Source organism: Arvicola amphibius, chromosome 5, assembly GCF_903992535.2.
Source record: "Arvicola amphibius chromosome 5, mArvAmp1.2, whole genome shotgun sequence".
Classification (NCBI taxonomy): Eukaryota; Metazoa; Chordata; class Mammalia; order Rodentia; family Cricetidae; genus Arvicola; species Arvicola amphibius.
Genome location: NC_052051.1, coordinates 112,849,762 through 112,872,052, shown reverse-complemented (window position 1 = coordinate 112,872,052; position 22,291 = coordinate 112,849,762). Strand labels below are relative to the sequence as shown.

General features: G+C 47.2%; 2 protein-coding genes across 3 annotated transcripts; one reads left to right on the top strand and one right to left on the bottom strand.

The window, feature by feature from the left end:
• The first annotated feature begins 4,139 nt into the window (after positions 1–4,139).
• Sting1 (stimulator of interferon response cGAMP interactor 1) lies at positions 4,140–12,070 on the top strand. 2 transcript variants are annotated; one of them, XM_038330753.1, is made up of 9 exons: positions 4,140–4,355; positions 4,598–4,689; positions 5,229–5,455; positions 5,585–5,768; positions 6,011–6,119; positions 9,708–9,946; positions 10,570–10,756; positions 11,196–11,440; positions 11,475–12,070. In XM_038330753.1, exons 3-8 carry the CDS (start codon positions 5,229–5,231, stop codon positions 11,387–11,389), a joined length of 1,140 nt encoding a protein of 379 aa, XP_038186681.1. In that variant the 5' UTR covers positions 4,140–4,355; positions 4,598–4,689; the 3' UTR covers positions 11,390–11,440; positions 11,475–12,070. The 2 variants fall into 2 exon arrangements, with proteins under 2 accessions (XP_038186681.1, XP_038186682.1); XM_038330754.1 differs by lacking the exon at positions 4,140–4,355 and having other exon boundaries at positions 4,551–4,689.
• A 2,187-nt stretch (positions 12,071–14,257) lies between these two features.
• On the bottom strand, positions 14,258–16,185 carry Smim33 (small integral membrane protein 33). Its single transcript, XM_038329354.1, has 2 exons — positions 16,177–16,185; positions 14,258–14,751 (listed from the first exon to the last, which is right to left on the bottom strand). Exons 1-2 carry the CDS (start codon positions 16,183–16,185, stop codon positions 14,362–14,364), a joined length of 399 nt encoding a protein of 132 aa, XP_038185282.1. The 3' UTR covers positions 14,258–14,361.
• Positions 16,186–22,291: the final 6,106 nt, after the last annotated feature.

Genomic DNA, 22,291 nt, shown 5'->3' with positions numbered 1-22,291 from the left:
CACAGAAATCTTGTCTGGAAAAACCAAAGGGGGTTGGGGGGAGAAAGAATGAACGAAAGAAAGAAGGAAAGAAAGAAATACTATCCTATTTTTAGAATAGAAATAAAGCCTATTCGTGAACATTTTTTAGACGTCTCTGAATGTAACTGAGACAACGTTGGATGGAGCCCTAGTCAATCTGACCATAGAAGAAGAAATGCGAGCTGAAGACAGATGCCCAGAAGTGCAGCACCTGAGGATGGAGGTAGACGCTCAGTTCCTGCCAACCAAGGGATGCTTAGGACTGCCAGCGGTAAAGGAAGCCAGGAGAGATGCTCCTGGAGTCCTCAGACATCTCGGTCCCCGACTTCTGGACAAGCTTCTGAGAGAATAGATTTATGGATTTTTTTTTTTTTAGATAGGGTTTCTCTGTAACAACTGTGGCTGTCCTGGAACTCCCTCTCTAGAACAGACTGGCCTCAAATTCACAGAAATCCTCCTGCCATTGCCTCCTGAGTACTGGAATTAAAGGTGTGCGCCACCATTGCCTGGTTTAATTTATGTTGCTCTAAGCCACCCAGTTTATGACAGTTATTGCAGTCTTGGAGAGAGTATCTAGAGGCCTCCCATGAAATGTTCTCAATATTTCCATCCTCCATTGGCCAAGATCTAGCTGACCCCAGGGCTAATAGTGCTTTTTTCAGAATGTTTTATACCTGCTGGCCCCATAGCTCCCATAGCTTTTCCTAATTTGGCTTAAATGACACATTTGCAGGAAAGTCTGGACTTAGACATTTTGGTTGCCTACCAGAGCAGCAAACCGAATACATCTCTGGTAGTCCTCATTGCGTGTATAGTTAAATACTTACTTGAATAGTTATCCCCATTTGCCCTGCTCAGTGTTGGTACCAGTTCAAGTACTGGCCTGACAGATTCACCATCAGACGTGCTCATGCATAGCATAGTCTCTAGGAGGATGCACTGGATAAAGGACATATAGCACTGGCATGGGGTCCATATCTGTAATCCCAACACTTGGGCGGTAGAGGCAGGAGGATAAGGAGCTCAAGGCCATCCTCGGCTACACAGTGAGATTGAAGATAGTCTGGGCTACATGAGATCCTGTGCATGATGTTTAAAGGCCCAGGCAATGGAGCCACGTCCCTCAGCAACTTTCTCTCCCACTGCAGATGACCTTTTGCTAATCAGTCCAAGTTAGCTTGTAGATCACAGTACATTCAGCAGGCGCTGCTGGCTTCCCTGCTTCCTTGGTGTACTGGGTGTTTGCTTTTGTTTTTGTTTTTGAAGACAGGGTGTCTGGGGCTTTGAAGCCTGTGCTGGAACTAGCTCTTGTAGACCAGGCTGGCCTCGAACTCACAGGGATCGGCCTGCCTCTGCCTCCCGAGTGCTGGGATTAAAGGTGTGCACCACCACCACCAGGCTACTGGGTGGTTTTGTGTGTCAATTTGACACAAGCTAGAGTCATCAGAGGAAGGGGTTTCAGCTGAGGAAATGCCTTTCTGAGATCCAACTATAAGGCATTTTCTCATTTAGTGATCATTGGGGAGGGACCAATCCATGGTGGGTGGTGCCATCCCTGGGCTGCTGGTCCTGGGTTCTGTAAGAAAGCAGGCTGAGCAAGCCATGAGAAGCAAAGCTGTAAGTGGCCCCCCTCCATGGCCTCTGCATCAGCCCCTGCTTCTTGGCCATGGTGTTTTGTCACAGCTATAAAAACCCTAACTAAGACTCTCTCTCTCCTTCATTCCTTGCCCATGACTTCCAGGCAAATCCAATTTTTCCTGAGGAACCTGGCTCAGCATCTTCTGAAGCAGGCAGCCACTCCATTGCCCAGAGTAGTGGATGAATAAAGGGGAGGGAACAAGTAGAAGACAGTGCCCAGACAGAGGCAATACCAAAAAGTTTGTTTCTAACTGGATGTTAAAAACAGAACAAGGGCTGGAGAGATGGCTCAGAGGTTAAGAGCATTGCCTGCTCTACCAAAGGTCCTGAGTTCAATTTCCAGCAACCATATGGTGGCTCACAACCATCTGTAATGGGGTCTCGTGCCCTCTTCTGGCCTGCCGGCATACACACAGACAGAATACTGTATACATAATAAATAAATAAATATTTAAAAAAATAAATAAAAACAGCCGGGCGGCGGTGGCGCACGCCTTTAATCCCAGCACTCGGGAGGCAGAGACAGGCGGATCTCTGTGAGTTTGAGACCAGCCTGGTCTACAAGAGCTAGTTCCAGGACAGGCTCTAAAGCTGCAGAGAAACCCTGTCTCGAAAAAACCAAAAAAAATAAAAAATAGCCGGGCAGTGGTGGCGCACGCCTTTAATCCCAGCACTCGGGAGGCAGAGGCAGGCGGATCTCTGTGAGTTCGAGACCAGCCTGGTCTACAAGAGCTAGTTCCAAGACAGGTTCCAAAGCCACAGAGAAACCCTGTCTCGAAAAACCAAAAAAAATAAATAAATAAATAAATAAATAAATAAAAAAAAATAAAAAATAAATAAATAAATAAATAAAAACAGAACAAGCATATCTATATATTTAGATATTTACTTGCTTATTAATGTGTATGATATTTTGCCTGCATGTACTGTTTTCATGATTCATGCGAGAATATACCAGAAGAGGCATCAAATCCCTGAAAATGGAATTAGATATGGTTGTGAACCAAGATGTAGGTACTAGCAACCTAATTTAGGTCCTCTGGAAATGCAGCTAGGACTCTTTTTTTTTTTTTTTTTTTTTTTTTTTTTGACAGGGTTTCATTCTTGGAATTAGTTCTTTTTTTTTTTTTTTTTTTCTTTTTTCTTTTTTTTTTTTTTTTTTTTTTTTTTTTTTTTTTTTTTTTTTTCGAGACAGGGTTTCTCTGTAGCTTTTTTAAAGCCTGTCCTGGAACTAGCTCTTGTAGACCAGGCTGGCCTCGAACTCACAGAGATCCGCCTGCCTCTGCCTCCCGAGTGCTGGGATTAAAGGCATGCGCCACCACCGCCCGGCTTGGAATTAGTTCTATAGACCAGACTGGCCCCAAACTCAGAGAGATCCACCTGTCTTTGCCTCTTAAGTGCTGGAATTAAAGGCGTGCACCACCACTGCTCAGCTACAGCCAAGACTGTTAATCTCTGAGCCATCTCTCCAGCCCTTTCTTGACGAATACTTTGCTGTTATTGCTCACTATGTAGACCAGGCTTTCCTGAAACTCCCCATCTCAGGCCCCGGTGCTGAGATTACAGTCGTGCACCACCACGCCCACCCTTCTGTGCTACTGTATACGGTATACATCATACACATAATTTTTGTTCCATGTAGTGATTAAAGGGAAAACAGAATAAAAATCACCTAGATTCCTACTTCAAGGAATTATCATATGTCTCCTGTTGTCATCTATCCTTTTAATCCTTTATGTGAGCCAGCTGTGGGAAGGGAAAGTGTGGTTAGGGAGTTCCCTGCAGTTTAAGGAACTTGTTTTAAAAAAAATAAAACTCAGAGACTTGCCAGGAAGCCAAAATGTTCCTGGGAGGCAAGGGACATCTTTGAATGTCTGTCTTTTTCTGTGTCTGCTTGTGATGCGGGGTGGAGTTCAGAAGCGGATTTTCTTCCTTCCCCGGGGGCGGCAGCAACCAGATTCTCCCTGTGCCAGGGAAACCACAGGAGCCAAGGTCCTGGCATTTCCCATCTGCTTCTAAAACAAGGCACAGAGCCAACAGCTTCCGAGCAGCTCACGGGTTTCACGGTCTCACTCGCTTTGGTAAAGTTAGTATACCTCCTTGAATTCAGATCACCCTCACGTACTAGAAGGATAAAGAGCTGGCCCAATGGCTTGCAGGGAAGAGGGGCTTACTGTTAAGCCTAAGGGTGTGCTGGATCCCTGGTATGCACATGGTTAAAGGAGAGAACAAATCATTTATTTTAGTGCCCCAACAATAAATAAATAGTTATAGTTGTAAAAACAAACAAAAAACAAGGAGAGAATTAGAGCCACCTGCCTGGGAATCTGGGGGGACTGAGCAAAACAGGATTCAGGATTTGGAGTTCAGACACCGCACAGCCTGCCATTCTGAGCTAAGTTATAGGCGTGGTCCTTTCCCCGAACACCCTCCTCTTCCAGGCTTCTTCCACCAAACTCTGCTGAGAGTGGTTTCAGGAAGTAGCATGTGCTGTTTACCCTATTCTCTCAATCTCCCCGGTCCCAGTCCTCCCCTCCGGTATCCCAGGCACTAGCAGTAGAGGCTTTATGAGCATCTGGAAATCCTGTGGTGCTGGTCACTGTTGGTCCTCGTGTGGAGTTCTGCAAGGTGTCCCCTGGAGTGTGTCACATCCTGGGAGCTTGAAAGGAACCCAGAGTGCAGGGCTGTGGCTGCTGGTAAGTGGCTTTCTGAACACCCTATGTTTGGGGTTTGGAAAGGGCAGTGGAGAGGATATTTCAAGCCTCACTCCCTCTCCTCTCCTCAGACTGGTTTATCAAGGCTGGCAGGGGTGGGGGTGGGGGGTGCTTTGGCAGGAAATACACTTCTCCCCAGAGTACCCAAAACTGTCACCGGATAAGGGGCCAGTTCTGCAGCTTTATTGAGGAAGCTACTGTTGTTTTTAATATCTCATTTTTAGTCTACACTTCAAGAGGCCACTTGCCGATAGCTACTGTATGTCTCTTGCCTGCCTCTCCTGCTCCTGGAACACCTCCCTCTAGGAGGCCCAAGGTAGGATTAGAAATGGAGCAGTACTGTCCTGGCACTCCACGGCTGGAGCAACCCTGGGTGGGCGGTTCACATAAGCCACTTTAAGATCTAGGTCTTGGGTGGTTCCTTTCTTTCTTATCACACCAGTGGGCCCGGTAAGGCACGCATGCATGGGTCCTGTTTACAGTATACCTCTCTTAGACAGGTTCTGTGGAATACTATAAGCCCAGGACCTAGAGGGGTTTCCAAGAGCAGCCTATAGGAGTGCCAGGCAACAAGGGATGGGAGTCCCAGGGAGGTGACCAGTCAGGACCTTAGTCTGTGAAGGGCAGGAGGGGACCAGAAACATAGCTGTGGATTTGATTTATTTGTTTGTTTGTTTGTTTGTTTATTGAGACAAGGTTTCTCTGTAGCTTTGGTGCCTGTCCTGGAACTAGCTCTTGTAGACCAGGCTGGCCTCGAACTCACAGAGATCCACCTGCCTCTGCCTCCTGAGTGCTGGGATTAAAGGCGTGGGCTACCACCGCCCAGCTCAGCTGTGGATTTCTTAATGCCCGCAGATGCCATATTCTAGTTTGCATCCATCCATCCCACGTCCCAGAGGTAACCGATCCAAGCAGGCAGCCTTGGTCTTGCTGGTGACCAGCCTGACGATCCTTTGGGGGCTCGGTGACTCACCGAATCACATTCTCCAGTACCTGGTATTCCATCTGGCCTCCCTGCAGCTTGGACAACTGTTGAAAGAGGCCTGCTGTCTGACTGAAGAGCTGCATCATGTTCACTCCAGGTGACCCTCTGCAGTCCCCACAGAGACTGGGTACCCAACAAGTGTCATACCCTTGACTCTTAACCTTGGCCTTCCCTGAACCTCACTGGCTGAGCTGGGCTGGGGTCTGAGGCTGGGCTGCTCCCGCAGGTATCAGAGCAACTACTGGAAGGCTGTGTACGCTTGTCTGGGCTGCCCCATCCGCCGTATGGCCCTGCTGCTGCTGTCTGTCTATTTCTACTGCTTCCTCCCAAATACTACTGGCCTGAGTCTCAGTTGGATGCTCACCTTCCTGGCCCTCTCAGAGTCCCTCAACATCCTTCTGGGCCTCAAGGTAGGGAGGGCATGGAAGAGGTGGGTGATGCGGGTAGATGGGACTGTGACTAACGTTGACCCTTCTGAGCTCAGCCCTGGGGCGGAGACTAGTTTAACGCTGAAGAGCCAGGTGTAGAGCTAGGAGGCTTGGGATCATGGGTTTAATAGCAGCAGTGTGATTCGGAAAGCTTCCTGCAAGAGAAGGGCTCTGGCTGTCCTGTCCCTCTTGGAAGTCCCTCAGGTCCCTCCTGCTGTCTACAGAACCTCGCCCCAGCAGAAATTTCTGCCATCTGTGAAAAAAGAAACTTCAATGTTGCCCATGGGCTGGCCTGGTCATACTACATCGGGTACCTTCGGCTCATCTTGCCAGGTAGGTCACTGCATCTTCATATTTAGACAAGATCCACGGCTTTTGCTATGCTTTTTGAAGGATTTCCATGTCTACCAAATAATTAAATTATTCCATATGAAGGCTGTTAAAAGTTTTAGTGTGATCTTTGAGACAAATGTTTTAAAGTCTTGGGTGCTTTAAAACACCCTATGTACTGAGCTGGATGGTGGCAGCACACACTTTTAATCCCAGCACTTGGGAGGCAGAGGCAGGCAATCTCTGTGAGTTCGAGGCCAGCCTGACCTACAAAAGGAATTCCAGGACAACCAGAACTGTTACATAGAGAAACCTTGACTCAATAAACCAAAAAAGCAAAAGCAAAAACAAAACAAAAAACAAAAACAAAGGAACAACAACAACAACAAAAAAAAAAACCAAAAACCTACAACCAAACAGAAAAACACCCTATGCATTTGAGGATGACCTTGAATTTCTGATCGTCCTGCATCGATATCCAAACCCTGGGATTACAGGTGTGAGCCACTATACTTGGCTTGTTATTACTGTTGTTTTGTAATTAATTTGTTGTCTTGAGGATTGAATATGGGGCTTTACACATGCCCAGTAAGCAGTCTACCATGTGTTGTGGGATATGTGTACACCATGTGAAGATATATTGCATGGTTGGTGTGATAAAAAGCTGAACAGCAGGGCTGGAGAGATGGCTCAGTGGTTAAGAGCATTGCCTGCTCTTCCAAAGGTCCTGAGTTCAATTCCCGGCAACCACATGGTGGCTCACAACCATCTGTAATGACATCTGGTGCCCTCTTCTGGCCTGCAGACATACAGCGAGAATATTGTATACATAATAAATAAATAAATTTTTTTTTTAAAAAAAAAGATGAACAGCCAATAGCTAGGCAGGAGATGTTCGGATATGGTGCGAGAGGACGGCAGGTGAGAGCCCAAGGCGGTGAGAGACAGGCATGCCATGGAAGCAATGCTAATGTGGAGGGGTTTTATTGAGAGAAAGGGAACGGAAAAGGGGGAGGGGAGGGAGAGACCAGTTCTGGGGATAGGAGCTATGGAAGAGAAGAGGGGTGGAAAGAGAGAGAGACAGAGACAGAAATAGGCAGTGCAAAGACCTGCCTGCCTTTTCAGAGGAGCAGCAGGAAAGAGACCGAGACTGGGTGGAACTTGTCTCTTAAAGGGAGCACATGTGCACAGATTATTATGTAGTGACGTATAGACTGCATAGTGACGTAGCAGGCATAGTGCCCTGGGCTGGCCAGGATACTACCTGAGTGCATCCTGCCAGGTGACAGCGGGCAGACCAGCATCATGCTTGAATCCTAACAGGAGAGATCGGCAGGACGTGGGAGCAGAGATAGACTGTCTTACTTCTGACCACGTGATAGAATGTAGATTAATATAAATGGGTTGATTTAAGTTATAAGAGATAGTTGGAGATGACAAGCCTAAGCTAAAGGCCAAACTTCCATTATTAATAAAAAGTCTCTGTGTCTTTTTTTTGGGGGGGGGGAGCTGGCAGCCCAGAGAAAACTCCAGCTATAGTTTTGAGCTCCATTACCAGCCCGAGGGCATCCTTATTATGCCTGGTTTACAGTAAAGATTGTGATAGAAGATAATCAGAGCTTTCCCCAAGATCATCTCAGGTTGCTTGTTTTCTTCTTCTTTCCTTAAAATGTTTTATTTAGGGCTGGAGAGTTGGCTCAGAGGTTAAGAGCAGTGACTGCTCTTCCAAAGGTCCTGAGTTCAATTCCCAGCATCCACATGGTGGCTCACAACCATCTGCCATGAGATCTGGTGCCCTCTTCTGGCCAGCAGGTACACATGCAGGCAGAATACTATATATAATAAATAAAGAAGTCTTTAAAAATGTATTTTATTTATGCGGGTGTGTGCACAGAGGTCAGAGAACAGCACGTAGAGTCCGTTCTCTCTTTCCGCCGTCTTGAGGCAGAGGCAGGGTCTGTCTTGTTTCTACTGCTGCACAGTCCTGTCATGGCCTCTGATTTCTCGATTGCAGTGCTGGGATTACGGACAGACATTCTGGCCTTTTACATGGTTCTGGGGATCAAATTCACTGTATCAGCCTTTGCAGCATCTTTTACCTGCTGAGCCATTTCCCCAGTCTTTTATAAAAGATTTATTTATTTATTTAGTTACTTTCCAGACAGGGTTTCTCCGTGTAGCCCTGGATGTCCTGGAACTCACTTTGTAGACCAAGCTGGGCTCAAACTCAAAGATCCCCCTGCCTCTGCCTCCCAAGTGCTAGGGTTAAAGGCGTGCACCACCACCACCCAACAAATATTTATTTGTAACTTACATCTGTGAATGTGTGCCTGCATGAATTATGTGTGCTGTGTGCTTGCAAATACACTGTGTAGCCAGGCAGTCCTTAGACTGGCAATTCTCCTCCTGCCTTAGTCTTCTAAAAGCTAAGACTACAGGTGTGTGCCACTACAGACGACTTTCTTTGTATGATTCCCTTCTCCTTTCTTCCTTTGTCTTTTGAAACAGAAACTTGCTATGTAACCCTGGTTGGCCTGGAACTCATATGTAGGCCAGGCGGCTTTGAACTTGTGTTCCTTTTGACTCTTTTTTTTAAAAATATTTATTTATTTATTATGTATACAATATTCTGTCTGTATGTCTGCAGGCCAGAAGAGGGCACCAGACCCCATTACAGATGGTTGTGAGCCACCATGTGGTTGCTGGGAATTGAATTCAGGACCTTTGGAAGAGCAGGCAATGCTCTTAACCACTGAGCCATCTCTCCAGCCCTCCTTTTGACTCTTAACTGAGATTACAGACATGTGCCATCATACTTGGCTTTCCTTTTCTTTTTCTTTTTCTTTCTTTCTTTTTTTTGAGGGGGGGTGTTCCAATACAGGTTTTTCTGTGTAACAGTCCTAGCTGTCCTGGAACTTGCTCTTGTAGACCAGGCTGGCCTCAAACTCATGGAGATCCCACCTGCCTCTGCCTCCCGAGTGCTGGGATTAAAGGTGTGCACCACCACCACCTGGCACTTTTTTGATTTTTAAAATTTACTTGTGTAGGTGTTTTGCTGCATGTATCTGTGTACCATGTAAGTGCCTGGTGCCTGAAGGGGCCAGAAAAGGGCACTGGATCCCCTGGAACTAGGGAGATAGATGGTTAAACAGCCATGAGCTCAGCCTCTTTAGAAGTGCAGCAAGTACGGGTTAACTGCTGAGCTAACCCTCCAGCCCCATGAAAAATATTTATAACATGCTAGCTCATCTTCCTTTTCTCTTTAAGCTCATATACTATATGGGAAGGTTATCATTCATATTTCATTTTAATATTTTATTTAAAATTTATATATTTAATTAAAAGTTTTCCTTTATTTATTTATTTGTTTATTATGTATACAATATTCTGTCCGTGTGTATGCCTGCAGGCCAGAAGAGGGCACCAGACCCCATTACAGATGGCTGTGAGCCACCATGTGGTTGCTGGGAACTGAACTCATGACCTTTGGAAGAGCAGGCAATGCTCTTAGCCTCTGAGCTATCTCTCCAGCCCCCAAAGTTTTCCTTTATTAAAGCTAATAAGTTGATTTCTTGGGCTTCCCTACTGCAGGGCTCCAGGCCAGGATCCAAATGTTCAACCAGCAACACAACAACATGCTACGGGGAGCAGGGAGCCGAAGGCTGTATGTTCTCTTCCCGTTGGACTGTGGGGTGCTTGATGACCTGAGTGTGGCTGACCCCAATATTCGCTTCCGAGATAAACTGCCCCAGCAAAGCATAGACCGTGCTGGCATCAAGAATCGGATTTATTCCAACAGTGTCTATGAGCTTCTAGAGAAAGGGCAGCCAGTAAGTATACAGGACTGGGCTTGGGGAAAAGGCTCATCTCCCTAGGATCCTGGATCCTTAGCCACACACTGGTAAGAACTCATTACTCTTTTTTTGAGCCTGGCTGCATGGTTGGTCCCAGGACAAGGCAAGATTCAGTTATGAACTACACTGAGAAGTAACATTCACGGAGCATTTACTGTATACCAGAAGCTAGTGTATGTGCACCGATGGCCACCTCTAAACCACCAACCTGTGGGGCTGGGACTGTTGTCATTGCTACTTCTACAGTGGAGGAAAGTGAGGCTCAGGGATACAGTAATGAAGGTTGTGAGAGCATTTGAAGAATTGGGTGTAGGTGTGGGGAAGCCCAGAGCAAGGCAAACCCCCAGAGTGCTCCCCCAGACTATATTTTCAGCCAGGATAACATACTCTAGGATCATGGGGGGAAGGATCTGTGAAGGGTGTTTAGGGCAGCTCAGGCCTTAAGCTAGGAAGGGGACATCAGAGGCTCTAGTAGGGCAATCATGTCCTAGGACTCTCGTTCTGCAGACTGAGGGAGTAGGGCCACAGCCTATGACATCAGGCCCACAATCTATCTGTCAGGGTTCTGGCTCGTCTAATCTTGTTCTTACCTCCTCCAGGTAGGCGCCTGTATCCTGGAGTACGCCACCCCCTTGCAGACCTTGTTTGCCATGTCACAGGATGGGAAAGCTGGCTTTAGTCGGGAAGATCGGCTTGAGCAGGCCAAACTCTTCTGCCGGATACTTGAAGACATCCTGGCTGATGTCCCTGAATCTAAAAACAATTGCCGCCTCATTGTTTACAAAGGTGAGACACTGTCAGGGTTGGAGGGCAGAAATCAGGAACCCCAGTATCTCACAGAGGGTCAGAGAACAAGGAGGCAGAGTTTTCTGGGCTTTGCCATGTGGTCAAGGGGTCATGCCATTCCCTTGCCTCCTCTGGTAGATGTCTTCTTGACACCTGAATGTGGCCAGCTTTGACTCTGCCCCTTGACTCTGTGGCCTTTAGGCAGGTCTTTGCCCTTTCTGAGCATCATCTCTAGAAGCAGGAGGGTGGGCTTCTATGACCTGACAACTTCTTGTAGCTGAGCTCTGCCCCCCCCCCGCCAGGGGCTGTGGGGTAGATAGGTAGAGAGGGAAGGGGGCTGAGGCTGAAGGCTTGCCCCAGTGATCCCTAAGGGTGCATGCATCCTTGTTGGGAGTGTGTAAGGTCCTCACCTAACCCCCACTCTACATCTCTGTTCCAGAACCTCAGGAGGGAGACAGTTTCTCCCTGTCTCAGGAGGTTCTCCGGCACATTCGTCAGGAAGAACGGGAGGAAGTGACCATGAATGACCTCCAGACCTCAGTGGCGTCCCACTCCTCCGTGCTGTCCCAAGAGCCGAGACTCCTCATCAGTGACATGGAGCAGCCGCTCCCACTCCGCACAGACCTCATCTGAGGCATGGGGCAGCCTTGCCTGAGCTGCTGGTGATCCTTCAGCATTCTGACTGGGGCTCCCCTCAGTGACTGAGTGGGTGACCGAGGGGGCTTCCCTCAGTGACTGAGGGGGTGACTCACAGAGATCTCACATCTCCTGACAAGTCCCACATTCCTGGGCGAGCCATTGTATGTATCTGAGCCTCAGCCTACTCCCCTATAGAATGGGATCATAGGGTTCTTGTGAGGACTAACCATGTAGAAGCTTGGTGTCAATTGCCAGGTAAAACTAAGAGATAGGTCAAGTATTTGCCACCATGGATGCTCCAGCATTCTCTGTTCCTTGTCGCCCTGTCTGGATGGGACCAGCGGACCAGCTTCTGGTCATGTGTGTTCAATGGGAGCTTCAGCAGATGAATGGAGGGAGGGAGGAGGGCACATTAGGAACATGCATTCTGTTAGCTGTATGTAGTCGCAGTGGGCTGTCCTGCCAGGCCACCTTTTCAGTAAACATATCTGTTCTCATGGTTTTGGAGGAGCCTCTTCCCCTTGTCCCTAGCACTGGTATTTGTGTGACACTGAAGAAGTTACTCTCAGCCGGGCGGTGGTGGCGCACGCCTTTAATCCCAGCACTCGGGAGGCAGAGGCAGGCGGATCTCTGTGAGTTTGAGACCAGCCTGGTCTACAAGAGCTAGTTCCAGGATAGGCTTCAAAGCTACAGAGAAACCCTGTCTCGAAAAACCAAAAAAAAAAAAAAAAAAAAGAAGTTACTCTCTGTGGTCTCTTTACATCCTGTCCCTTGTGCATGGTCCTCTCAAAGACACTGCTCAGATTGCACCATCTTTTTGCTGCTAGGCTGTGACGGCTACACGGACCTGGCATGCATCGTCCCTGTCGTCCGTGTCTGGCTGCGTATACAACACACTTCCTGCGCTCCTCCTCATTCTGCTACAGGGGGCAGGAGATAGTTGTCATTTCAACCCAGATGGAGCCCACCAGGCACACGAGGGCACACCCCACCTTTGCTTTCAGTGTCCTTGCCTCCGGAACCAGGGCTGAGTGGCGCTAGCATGTGGCTGCCACAGGTGCTACATAGCTGTGTCTCGGGGAAGGGACCATTCAAAGAAGCGGAGGCCACTGACCAGATGTTCTCTAGTGAGAGTTGGGAGAGGATCAGGGAGGACGAATATGTTCCCTGGGGACACTGGAGGACATGGCCAGTCACCCAGCCCACCTTTGGTGGCACTGCCACCCCATCTGGGAGGGCAGACAGTCCACCCTACCCGTTCCACCCAGGTTTTACGTGAGGCCTCCCTCTACCTTTGTTTCCTTCACCCGGGCTCAGGGTGCCCCTTGGTATTTCTTTTTGTTTGTTTTATGTATATGCGTTTTCTCCAAAACCAAGAATCAGATTTGTTGGCTTGTTTACGCAGGCAAACCCTCTACCATTGAGCTATGCCCCCAGCCCTCATATGTTTCTGAAATGTCACTTTGGAGAAGTCATACGCATACACACACACACACACACACACACGCACGCACACACATGTCAGAGGAAACCAGTCACTCTAAGGATAGCAGAGCCAGGGGAATCAACTGGGGGGTCCCCCTTCTCTTCCTGACTGTCACAGTCATCTTGCCCCCAACACTGTGGAGCCTGTATCATAGCCAATGTTCCTTCTCCAGAAACCAGCCCAGAATCAAGGGCCTCCCCAGCTTGACTGTGTTCGATTTACCAGTCCCCCGGATGGTTCCTAGACTGTGGAGCTGGTAAAGCTCAAGTTCAAATCCTGACGACGTCATTGCTTGGTACCTGTGTGTTCACCATGGTGGTTTTTTGTTTGTTTTTAGACAGAGTTTCTCTGTGTAGCCCAGGCTGGCCTTGAACTCGCTGTATATGATCAATTGGTCTTGAATTCAGAGATGCATCTGCCTGTGCCTCCTGAGTACTGGGATTAAAGGCATGCACCACCAACTAACCCCTCCCCCTTTTCTTAATAAACAGGGTGTCATGTAGTCTAGGCTGGCCCTCAAACTTGCTATGTCATTGAGAATGATCCTGAACTTCTAATCCTCCTGTCTCCATCTCTCAAGTACGAGGATTAAAAGACTGTACCACCACGCCCAGTTTATATGGTTTATGTCTGCGTGTTTCTGACTGCATATGAGTGAGGTGTGGAGGTACCAGAGAAAGGGGCGCTTTCCAGAGAGCCACCAGGAGCTCCAACTTGGTTTTCCTGACCCCAGTATATATTTTCCTGACTACTTCCCTGCAGGGATGGACCCTCCAGGCTCCCTGTTTTCCCAAACAAGTTCCACAGAGTTCCTCTTCTTTTCCTGGTTTCCCGTTAGCTGGAATTTTCTGGATCCAGAAGTGATTTGTAATACATTTTAGGCTTATTCCAACAGGCCCACACTCATTCAAATAGTAAGAGGTAATAAGAGCCCCTAAACTCCCCCATCACATCCTAGGATGGCAAGGCAGATTTGGGGGACAAACCAAGGCCAATCTTGGAACTCTAAGTGGAGATTAAGGATTCCAGGGGCTTTGGGTGTCATCCACAAGCCTCCTTTCCCGGTACCCAGTGTCTCAGAGAAGACATGGCACAGTTCTCGCCTGAGTTCTCCTTGGATCAGCAGTGTGTAGAAGCAGGGCCTTCTCTGTAGACCTGATATTCCTGCTCAGGGATGGAACCTTCCCTTTATTCCAAAACGGATGAAGATCAGAGGTACAGGGAGGGAACAGGAACTCTGAGGAGGATCTGGAGATCCCTGAGGGGACCTTGTAAGGGTGATCTTGGCTCCATGTCTGTGGGCAAGGTCCTCAGGTGGCTTTTATTTCTCTTGTCACCATGGAGCTTTCTCGTTAAATATCTGAGGGTTGCTCTAGCCGAGTCCAGAGGCCTGTCTGTAGCTCCAACACCCAGGTTCCAATTCACTTTTCAGTCCAGTTTCTTGTTCTGAGACAGGTCAGGCCAACTCCAAATCACCCCCCTACAGATATGTGACTTCATCAATGCTGGGCCTGTGTCCATCTAGGTCAGAGCCAGAGTGAGGGATAGGAAGTCCCGGCTGGGTTTCTCTGTGATTGTCCTGTAGGTCCAGCGGCCGCCAGTGGGTGAGGTAAACGCCGTTGTCTGGCTTTAGAGCTGGTGGCTCTGTGAGGAGAGTGGCATGACCCTGGTGCAGCGCGGGCCCACAGTGAACTGCCAGCACAATGCAGATCGCCAAGAGGACAAAGGCAGCGATGATGACAGCGAGAAGGGGCAGCCCATCCCCTCGTGGTGCTTCCCAGACCTCACCTAGCATCTCTGGGAGCTGCCTTTGAGGCTCCTGTTCCAGTGACCCATTCACAGGTGGAGAAGGCTGAGGATAGTGGCCATCCTGGGGACGAGGAGAGATGACAGAGGTTGATGTGGGTATGAACATACAGAAAAAAGTCAAAGGAGAGGAGGGATCTAAGAAACAGAAAACTCAGAGATAGTGATAGATGCGGGGTGTGTGTGTGGGTGTGTGTGTGAAATCACACACACTCATAAGAACAATAAACTGGGGGCTGAAGAGATGACTCAATGGTTAAGAACACTGGTTGTTCTTCCAGAGGACCTGGGTTCAATTCCCAGCACCCACATGGCAGTTCACAACTGTCTGTAACTCCACTTCCCGGGGACCCAACACCCATGGCAAAACACCTATGTGCACAAAGTAAAATTAAATAAATTTAAAAAGAAAGAACAATAAACTGAAAGACAAAGACATTGGGAACTACAGGAGTAGGAGTGGGAGGCAGAGAAATAGACAGTAACAGAAAAACAGCCAACCCTGAAAGATTGTGTAAAGTCACTCAGGAGAGGCGGAGGAAGAGGCTTTATTATAGTCTGGCATAGTAAATACAGTTTGTCTCCAAAGTTTCCCATCATTGCTCCCTCTTCCCAGGTCTCCAGCAAGAGTCACAAATACATCCTGGGTTGCACTCGAAATCTGAGTACTCTTTGGGCCGCTGCCCCACATCCTGGGCAGTGGGCAGTGAGCAGCAGCTGCCTTGAGATGTTCTGGAGAAAGGGAGTTGTCCGGTCTCAGGGGCTCTCCTGTTCTAAGTCACTGAGGAGCAGAAAGGCGGTACCCTGGACAGGGATAGGAGGAGGGGACATGAACCCCAGAAACTTGGTCTGAGGTGGGATGTGTGCCCATACGTACATCCCATACAGATGTCCCCTTCCCCCTAGGGCTTGGGGCCAAGTTCAAGGGGGCCTAGATAGGACTGGAGTCTGGTGTGGATTCCTGGCTATGCCCAGGATGGGTTGACATCCTGTACCAGTCATCTACCCTTGCCAGGATCTCTGGGTTTTTCTATCATTATGTCCCCTTGCTGAGGACATAACCCATGTCACTAGTGTGTCCCAACCCTGCCGGATGTTGAGTAGGGACAGGGGATCTCGGTAAAGGATGGGAAGTCCAGAGTTAGTGAGGTGGCCTCCCCCTCCAGTCGTTATTCTACTGTACCCTGGGAATTGGGGGGGGTCTCTCTAACTCTGAGTCTTCAGCCTGACCCACTCTCTGGACAGTTGGAGCTATGAGATCAGACAAAACTATTTCCTTTAGTCCCTCAGTCACAATGTTCCTAAATTCCAGCTCAATACTGCTGTCCATGCAGAGCTGAATGGGGGCCTGATGGGTTGTTATGGGCCTCCCCACAGGGGCACAAAAACAACCCCAGGTGTAGAAAGCAAGAAGGAAGCTTAGGTTGGGAAATGTGGGGCCCCACAGGGAGTCAGGCCAGGTGGGCAGGAAGGGGTGAGCAGAGTCTACCTGGTGCATTGTCCGGGGCTGGAGCAGAGTTCCCTTGGGACTGGATACCAGCTGGGCAAAGGAAAAGAGCTCACTGCCTAGCTCAGCCCCTACCCGGAGCTGCCACGTCTGCCGAGCTCTGGGCACACACCCTCCGCACACACCCTCACTGTTCTTTCCCGCGCCTGTACTCACAGGAACATCTAGGCTACCCAGGGCCAGTCTTCTACTCTGAGAGTACCTTGATCTTCCTCCTAGCCACTTCCTTGCATGCCTCCTGCTTGCCCTGCCCACTTCTCCTCTTGCAGATTCCAGTTACTCCCTCCCCAGGACCTGCCCATGCTCCTGCTCTCATTTCCTGAAGCTAAGGCCCTCTGCTATTTCCTTGTTATATGTAAATAGCAAGCACTCTGATAGCACATCCTACATACTATCCTGGATATAATGCCCCTAGATCACTGTAGTCTAACAGCTCTGTCCGTCCTTTTTTTTCTTTACCACATTTATTTCTAAAATGTTAAGAACTAAACTAGTTTTCTAAATTTATTTTAATTTTTCATTTATTGTGCAGCTGTGTATGTGCACATGCATGGTGTATATATGGGGGCCCTTGTGTCATGCAGGTGTGTGGAGGTCAGAGGACAGCTTTGTGGAGCTGGTTCTTTTCACCTTTATGTTGATTCCCAGGAGCAAACTCAGGTTTCCAGGCTTGCACAGTAAACACCTTTATTTGTTAAGCCACCTGTTATTGTTGTTGTTGTTTTGAGACAGGGTCTCTCTATGTAGTCCTGGCTGTCCTGGAACTCACTATATAGACCAGGCTGGCTTCGAACTCACAGGGATTAAAGGCAAATCCCAGCACTAGGGAGGCAGAGGCAGGCGGATCTCTGTGAGTTTGAGGACAACCTGGTCTACAGGAGCTAGCTCCAGGATAGGCTCCAAAGCTACAGAGAAACTGTCTTGAAAAACCAAACCAAACCAAACAAAAAAAAAAATAAAGGCTTGGGCCACCACTGCCCAGCCACACCGTTTTAATAAAGTGTATAGATATATAAACATCGGAACAGCGCCGCTGGTGTAGTGGTATCATGCAAGATTCCCATTCTTGGGGCTGGAGAGATGGCTCGGAGGTTAAGAGCATTGTCTGCTCTTCCAAAGGTCCTGAGTTCAATTCCCAGCAACCACATGGTGGCTCACAACCATCTGTAATGGGGTCTGGTGCCCTCTTCTGGCCTGCAGGTGTACACACAGACAGAATATTGTATACATAATAAATAAATAAATATTAAAAAAAATAAATAAACATCGGCTGAGGGTAGCTGGTACATCTGCCTTTTTTTTTTTTTTTGCAAGGGTAAGAGGGGTAGGTAGGGGTCTTTCTGGTATAAACCACAAACCTGTTAGACAAGTTGTAAATGAGCTGTATATCTCACTTTAAAGATTTGTCCTTTCTCTGTGCTGAGAACAAAGACCTAAAGAGGAACTAGTAAAACAGAAATCCCGGCTGATGAGACGGTAAGGTGCTTGCTGCCAAGACTGATGACCTGACTTTGGTCACCAGGATCCACGTGGTAGAAGAGACCTGACTCATACCAGTGTCCTTTGACACACAGTTGAATGTACCCCCTCCCAATACACATGCAAAACAAATACTTTTTACAATATTTAATAATATACATTAGAAATCCTCACTTCCTTATCTCACACACATTTTTTTAACCTTATGATAACCAAACACCTATAAAACTATGATTTAGGGGCTGGAGAGATGGCTCAGAGGTTAAGAATACTGACTGCTCTTCCAAAGGTCCTGAGTTCAATTCCCAGCAACCACAAGGTGGCTCACAACCATCTGTAATAAGATCTGGTGCTTTGTGGCCTGTAGGCATACATGTCGGGAGAACACTGTATATATAATAAATAAATACATCTTTAAAAAACAAAAGAGACATTCTTTTCTGTTTTTTTTAAAGATTTATTTGTTTTACATATATGAGTACTTTATTTGGGCTAGAGAGATGGCTCAGTGATTAAGAGAACTGCCTGCTCTTCCAAAGGTCCTGAGTTCAATTCCCCACAACCACATAATGGCTTACAATCATCTGTAAAGAGATCTAGTGTCCTCCTGAGGAAGAGACCTGGTCAGTTGTCCTCATCAACTTAGACAAGTTCAACAGAACCGTCATATACGGGCTGCCCATGCATGTTTCAGCATTGCCAGGGCATACATTTCATTCATTCATTTAGTGCATGTAGGCCTTTATGGCAAAGAAGACATCAGATCCTGCAGTAGGTGATTTTGAGCCACTGTGTGGCTGCTGGGAATTGAACTCAGGACCTCTGGAAGAACAGTCTATGTTCTTAACCACTGAGCCATCTCTCCAGCCCCTTCTCTCTGGGTTTTGTTTACTTGTTTTGTTTTTGTTCTTTTGAGTTTTTAGGCATAGGGTTTCTCTGTGTAGCCCTGGCTGTCCTAGAACTTGCTCTGTAGACTAGGCTGACCTTGAACTCATAGAGATCCACCTGCCTCTGTTTCCTGAGTGCTGGGATTAAAGGTTTGTGCCATCACTGCAAGACATCTTTCTGGTTGTTTTTCAGAAAAGGTTTCATGTAGATTAGATTGGTCTTAAACTTGCTATGTAGCTAAGAACTTAAACTCCCAATCTGTCTGCCTCCACACCCTGAGTGCTAGGATGGTAGGCCATGACCAATTATTTGTGTTTTGTTTGAGACAGGGTCGCATTAAGTAACCCAGGCTGATCTTAAGCTCAATAATCTCCTGCCTCAGACTCCTGAGTACTAGAATTACAGGTGTGCACCACCCTGTTGTAGGAGGCCACTTGTTTGTTCCTGGCTGCTCAGCCCTGAAATAACCTTACAGATATATTAATTAAATCACTGCTTGCTTGGCCTATTAGCTCTAGCTTCTTATTGGTTTGCTCTTATATCTTTTTTTTTTTTTTTTTTTGGTTTTTTGAGACAGGGTTTCTCTGTGGCTTTTGGTGCCTGTCCTGGAACTAGCTCTTGTAGACCAGGCTGGCCTCGAACTCACATGCTCTTATATCTTAATTTAACCCATTTCTTTTTTAAATTTATTATGTATATAGTGTTCTGGGCACCAGATCTCATTATAGATGGGTGTGAGCCATCATGTGGTTGCTGGGAATTGAACTCAGGACCTCCGGAACAGCAGTCAGTTCTCTTAACCTCTGAGCCATCTCTCCAGCCCCAATTTAACCCATTTCTATTTTATATTTTACCACAAGGCTCATGACCTATCAGCAAGTTTCCAGCTGGCAGCTCGAGTCTTTTTCCCCTCTGGTGGCTAAGCATCTGTAACTCCAGTTCCAGAAAGTCTGACGCCCCCTCCTGGCCTGAGAGTGCACTCCATGCACATGGTATACAGGCTATACATACAGGTAAAATACCCATACACATTAAAAATACAAATAAATACATCTTCAATATGTATGTATGTATCTTCCAGCCTGACTATATTCTGTTAAGCCATTGACTGAAAGCAGCTTCTTTATTCATTAACCAATAAAAGCAACACATACACACATAATAAAATCACCACCCTTCCTGGCCTAGTTTTTCCAAGGTAATTTTTGGTACCAACTAGCTACCCATAATAAGCCATTCCTCATCTTGTCCCTGGGTGCAAACTGGCCTCTATTCACGTGGAGATCAGTAGACTCCAGAAGACCCCTCACCTAGTGACTTGAAGCAGTAAGTATCAATAGCTTTTTGATTTCTTGCTTCTTATCCCAGCTGCCCACACCGTCACCTCCACTGAGTCTGGGATATTGACCTGACCATCAAATTCCTGGGGCCTCTTGGTGGCGGGCATGAAATCTACTGATCATTTCCACACGCAACTGAAGGTTCTGATAATCTTCTGCCCCCCCCCTCATACCTTGGTCCTTTTGTATCTTAGAAAGATGGAATCTGGGCTTTGCCCCAAGTCAAGACTTTCACTTCTGAAGAAGTGAGTGGACTTTCTGGCCCCAGGCTTCTCCATCACTTGCCTGTATCCATATTCACCATTCAGCTGCCCCTCTCCCTTTGCCGTCTAAGCCTTAATTAATCATTCGGTCTCAGTAGCTGGGGCATCACCCTTTCCTGGAATGTGTTCTTCTGCTCCTGAGGCCAGAGTAAACTTTCTTCTCCTTAAACTTTATACAAGTGTGTTTCTTACCTGTTACTAACATTTGCTTTTATTGTGTATGTCTGTGTATGTGATGTGTGTGAACTTCTGTGTGTGTGCATGTTCATGTGTTTAAGTGTGGGCGTGCTTGTGAGACAGCATGTACGTGGAGGTAGAGGATAACTCGGGTGTCACTTCCACCTCCCCACCTCTGTTTGCCGCTGTGTGTGCCAGGCTCGCTGGCCTGAAGGTTCCCAGGGACTCTGTTTCCCATCTCACCCGTTGGGACTGAAGAACCACAGCAACACACCCAGCTTTATACCGGTTCTGGGGATTCAAACCCAGGTCCCCACTGAGCTATCTAAAAGTCTATCTGTTTCTCACTTTGTCAAATTTCATTTCATCTGAGACAGGAAGTTTGAGGCCAACCTGGGCTATAGAGTAAAAGTCTGTCTCAAAACAAAGTAAATAAACAAAACCACAAATGTATATAAAGTAACAATAATATTTAGAGAAGAAGAGGCCATGAATGGGAAGGAGCAGGGGGACCCAGGAGGAGCTGGGAGAGGAAGGGGTGGAAATGATGTAAATACAATTCTCATGCATGAAGCTCTCAAAAATGTTTTAAATAAACAAAACAGCAACAACAAAACCCAGGGCTTTGAGAGATGGCTCAGCAGTTGGAAGTTCTTGATGATCTTTGAAAGGATCCATCTTCAATTCAATCCATCTCAGCAGCCACATGCCAGCTAAGCATCTGTAGCTCCAGTTCCAGAAGATCTGACGCCCCCTTCTGGCCTGAGAGTGCATTCCATGCACATGGTATACAGGCTATACACACAAACAAAACACCCATACACATTGAAAACACAAATAACTACACCTTTAAAAGAAAAAAAGTAACAAACAAAACAAAAAGCAGGGTTTTGAGAAAGGCTCATCGGTTGAGAGCACTTACCGCCTTGCCAGAGGGCCCGAGTGGCCCTCTCACACGGGTGGCTCTGCAGAAAGCAACCCCTGGCCTCCATGGACACCCATATACCCATATACATGTGGCAAATGCACAGACACACAAACACACCAATAAAAATAAAATCTTTAATTTGAATTTAATTTTATGTGCTGGATGTTCACCTGCACATACATCCGTGTAGCATGTGCGTGCCTGTACTTGGCTAGAAGAGGGCCTCTTTCCACTGTGCCATCTTTCCAGTCCCTACAAAGCACTTGGGAGACAGAGGCAAAAGCAGGTGACCCTCTGTGCGTTTGAGGTCAACCTGATTTTACATAGTGAGTTCTAGGATAGCCAGAGCTGTTATACAGAGAAACCCTGTCTTGAAAAACCAAAAAGAAAAGAAAAAGAAATAAAGAAAGAGAAAAAAACAAATCCCTCTCAAACAAGGGCCAGTAGAAGTATGTTCAGTGGAAGAATGCTTGTCTCTCTTGTACATGGCCCTGAACTCCCAACATCATTAAATAAAAACATACATAAATAAGAAAGCCCGGTATTGTGACCCACACAAGAGAAATGAAGGCGGAAGGGTTAGGAAGTCATGGCTGGCATGACCTCCAAAGCGAGTTACAGACCAGTCTGAATTATACCAGGTACTACCTAAAAAATCAATCAATAAATAAATTAATAGACAGGGAATGATGTTGTACACCTTTAATCCCAGCACTCAGGAGGCAGAGGCTGAAGGATCTGAGTTTGAGGCTAGCCTGGTCTACAGAGTGAGTTCCAGAACAGTCATGGCTACACAGAGATAAACCCTGTCTAAAAAAACTTTACATAAATGAAAGTAGTATTGTATGTCAGATATCTCTGTTCTTCATTTCTTTCTCCTACTCTTAAGTGTTTTAGATTTAATTCAATGAGTACATGCTGGGCCTTGCTGTATGGTGAGCTTTGTGTAGAATACTGCTGGCCTTCAGTCTTCAGGAGGCAGTGAGAGCCTGAGGCATGCTATGGAGGGTAAGGACGGGGTA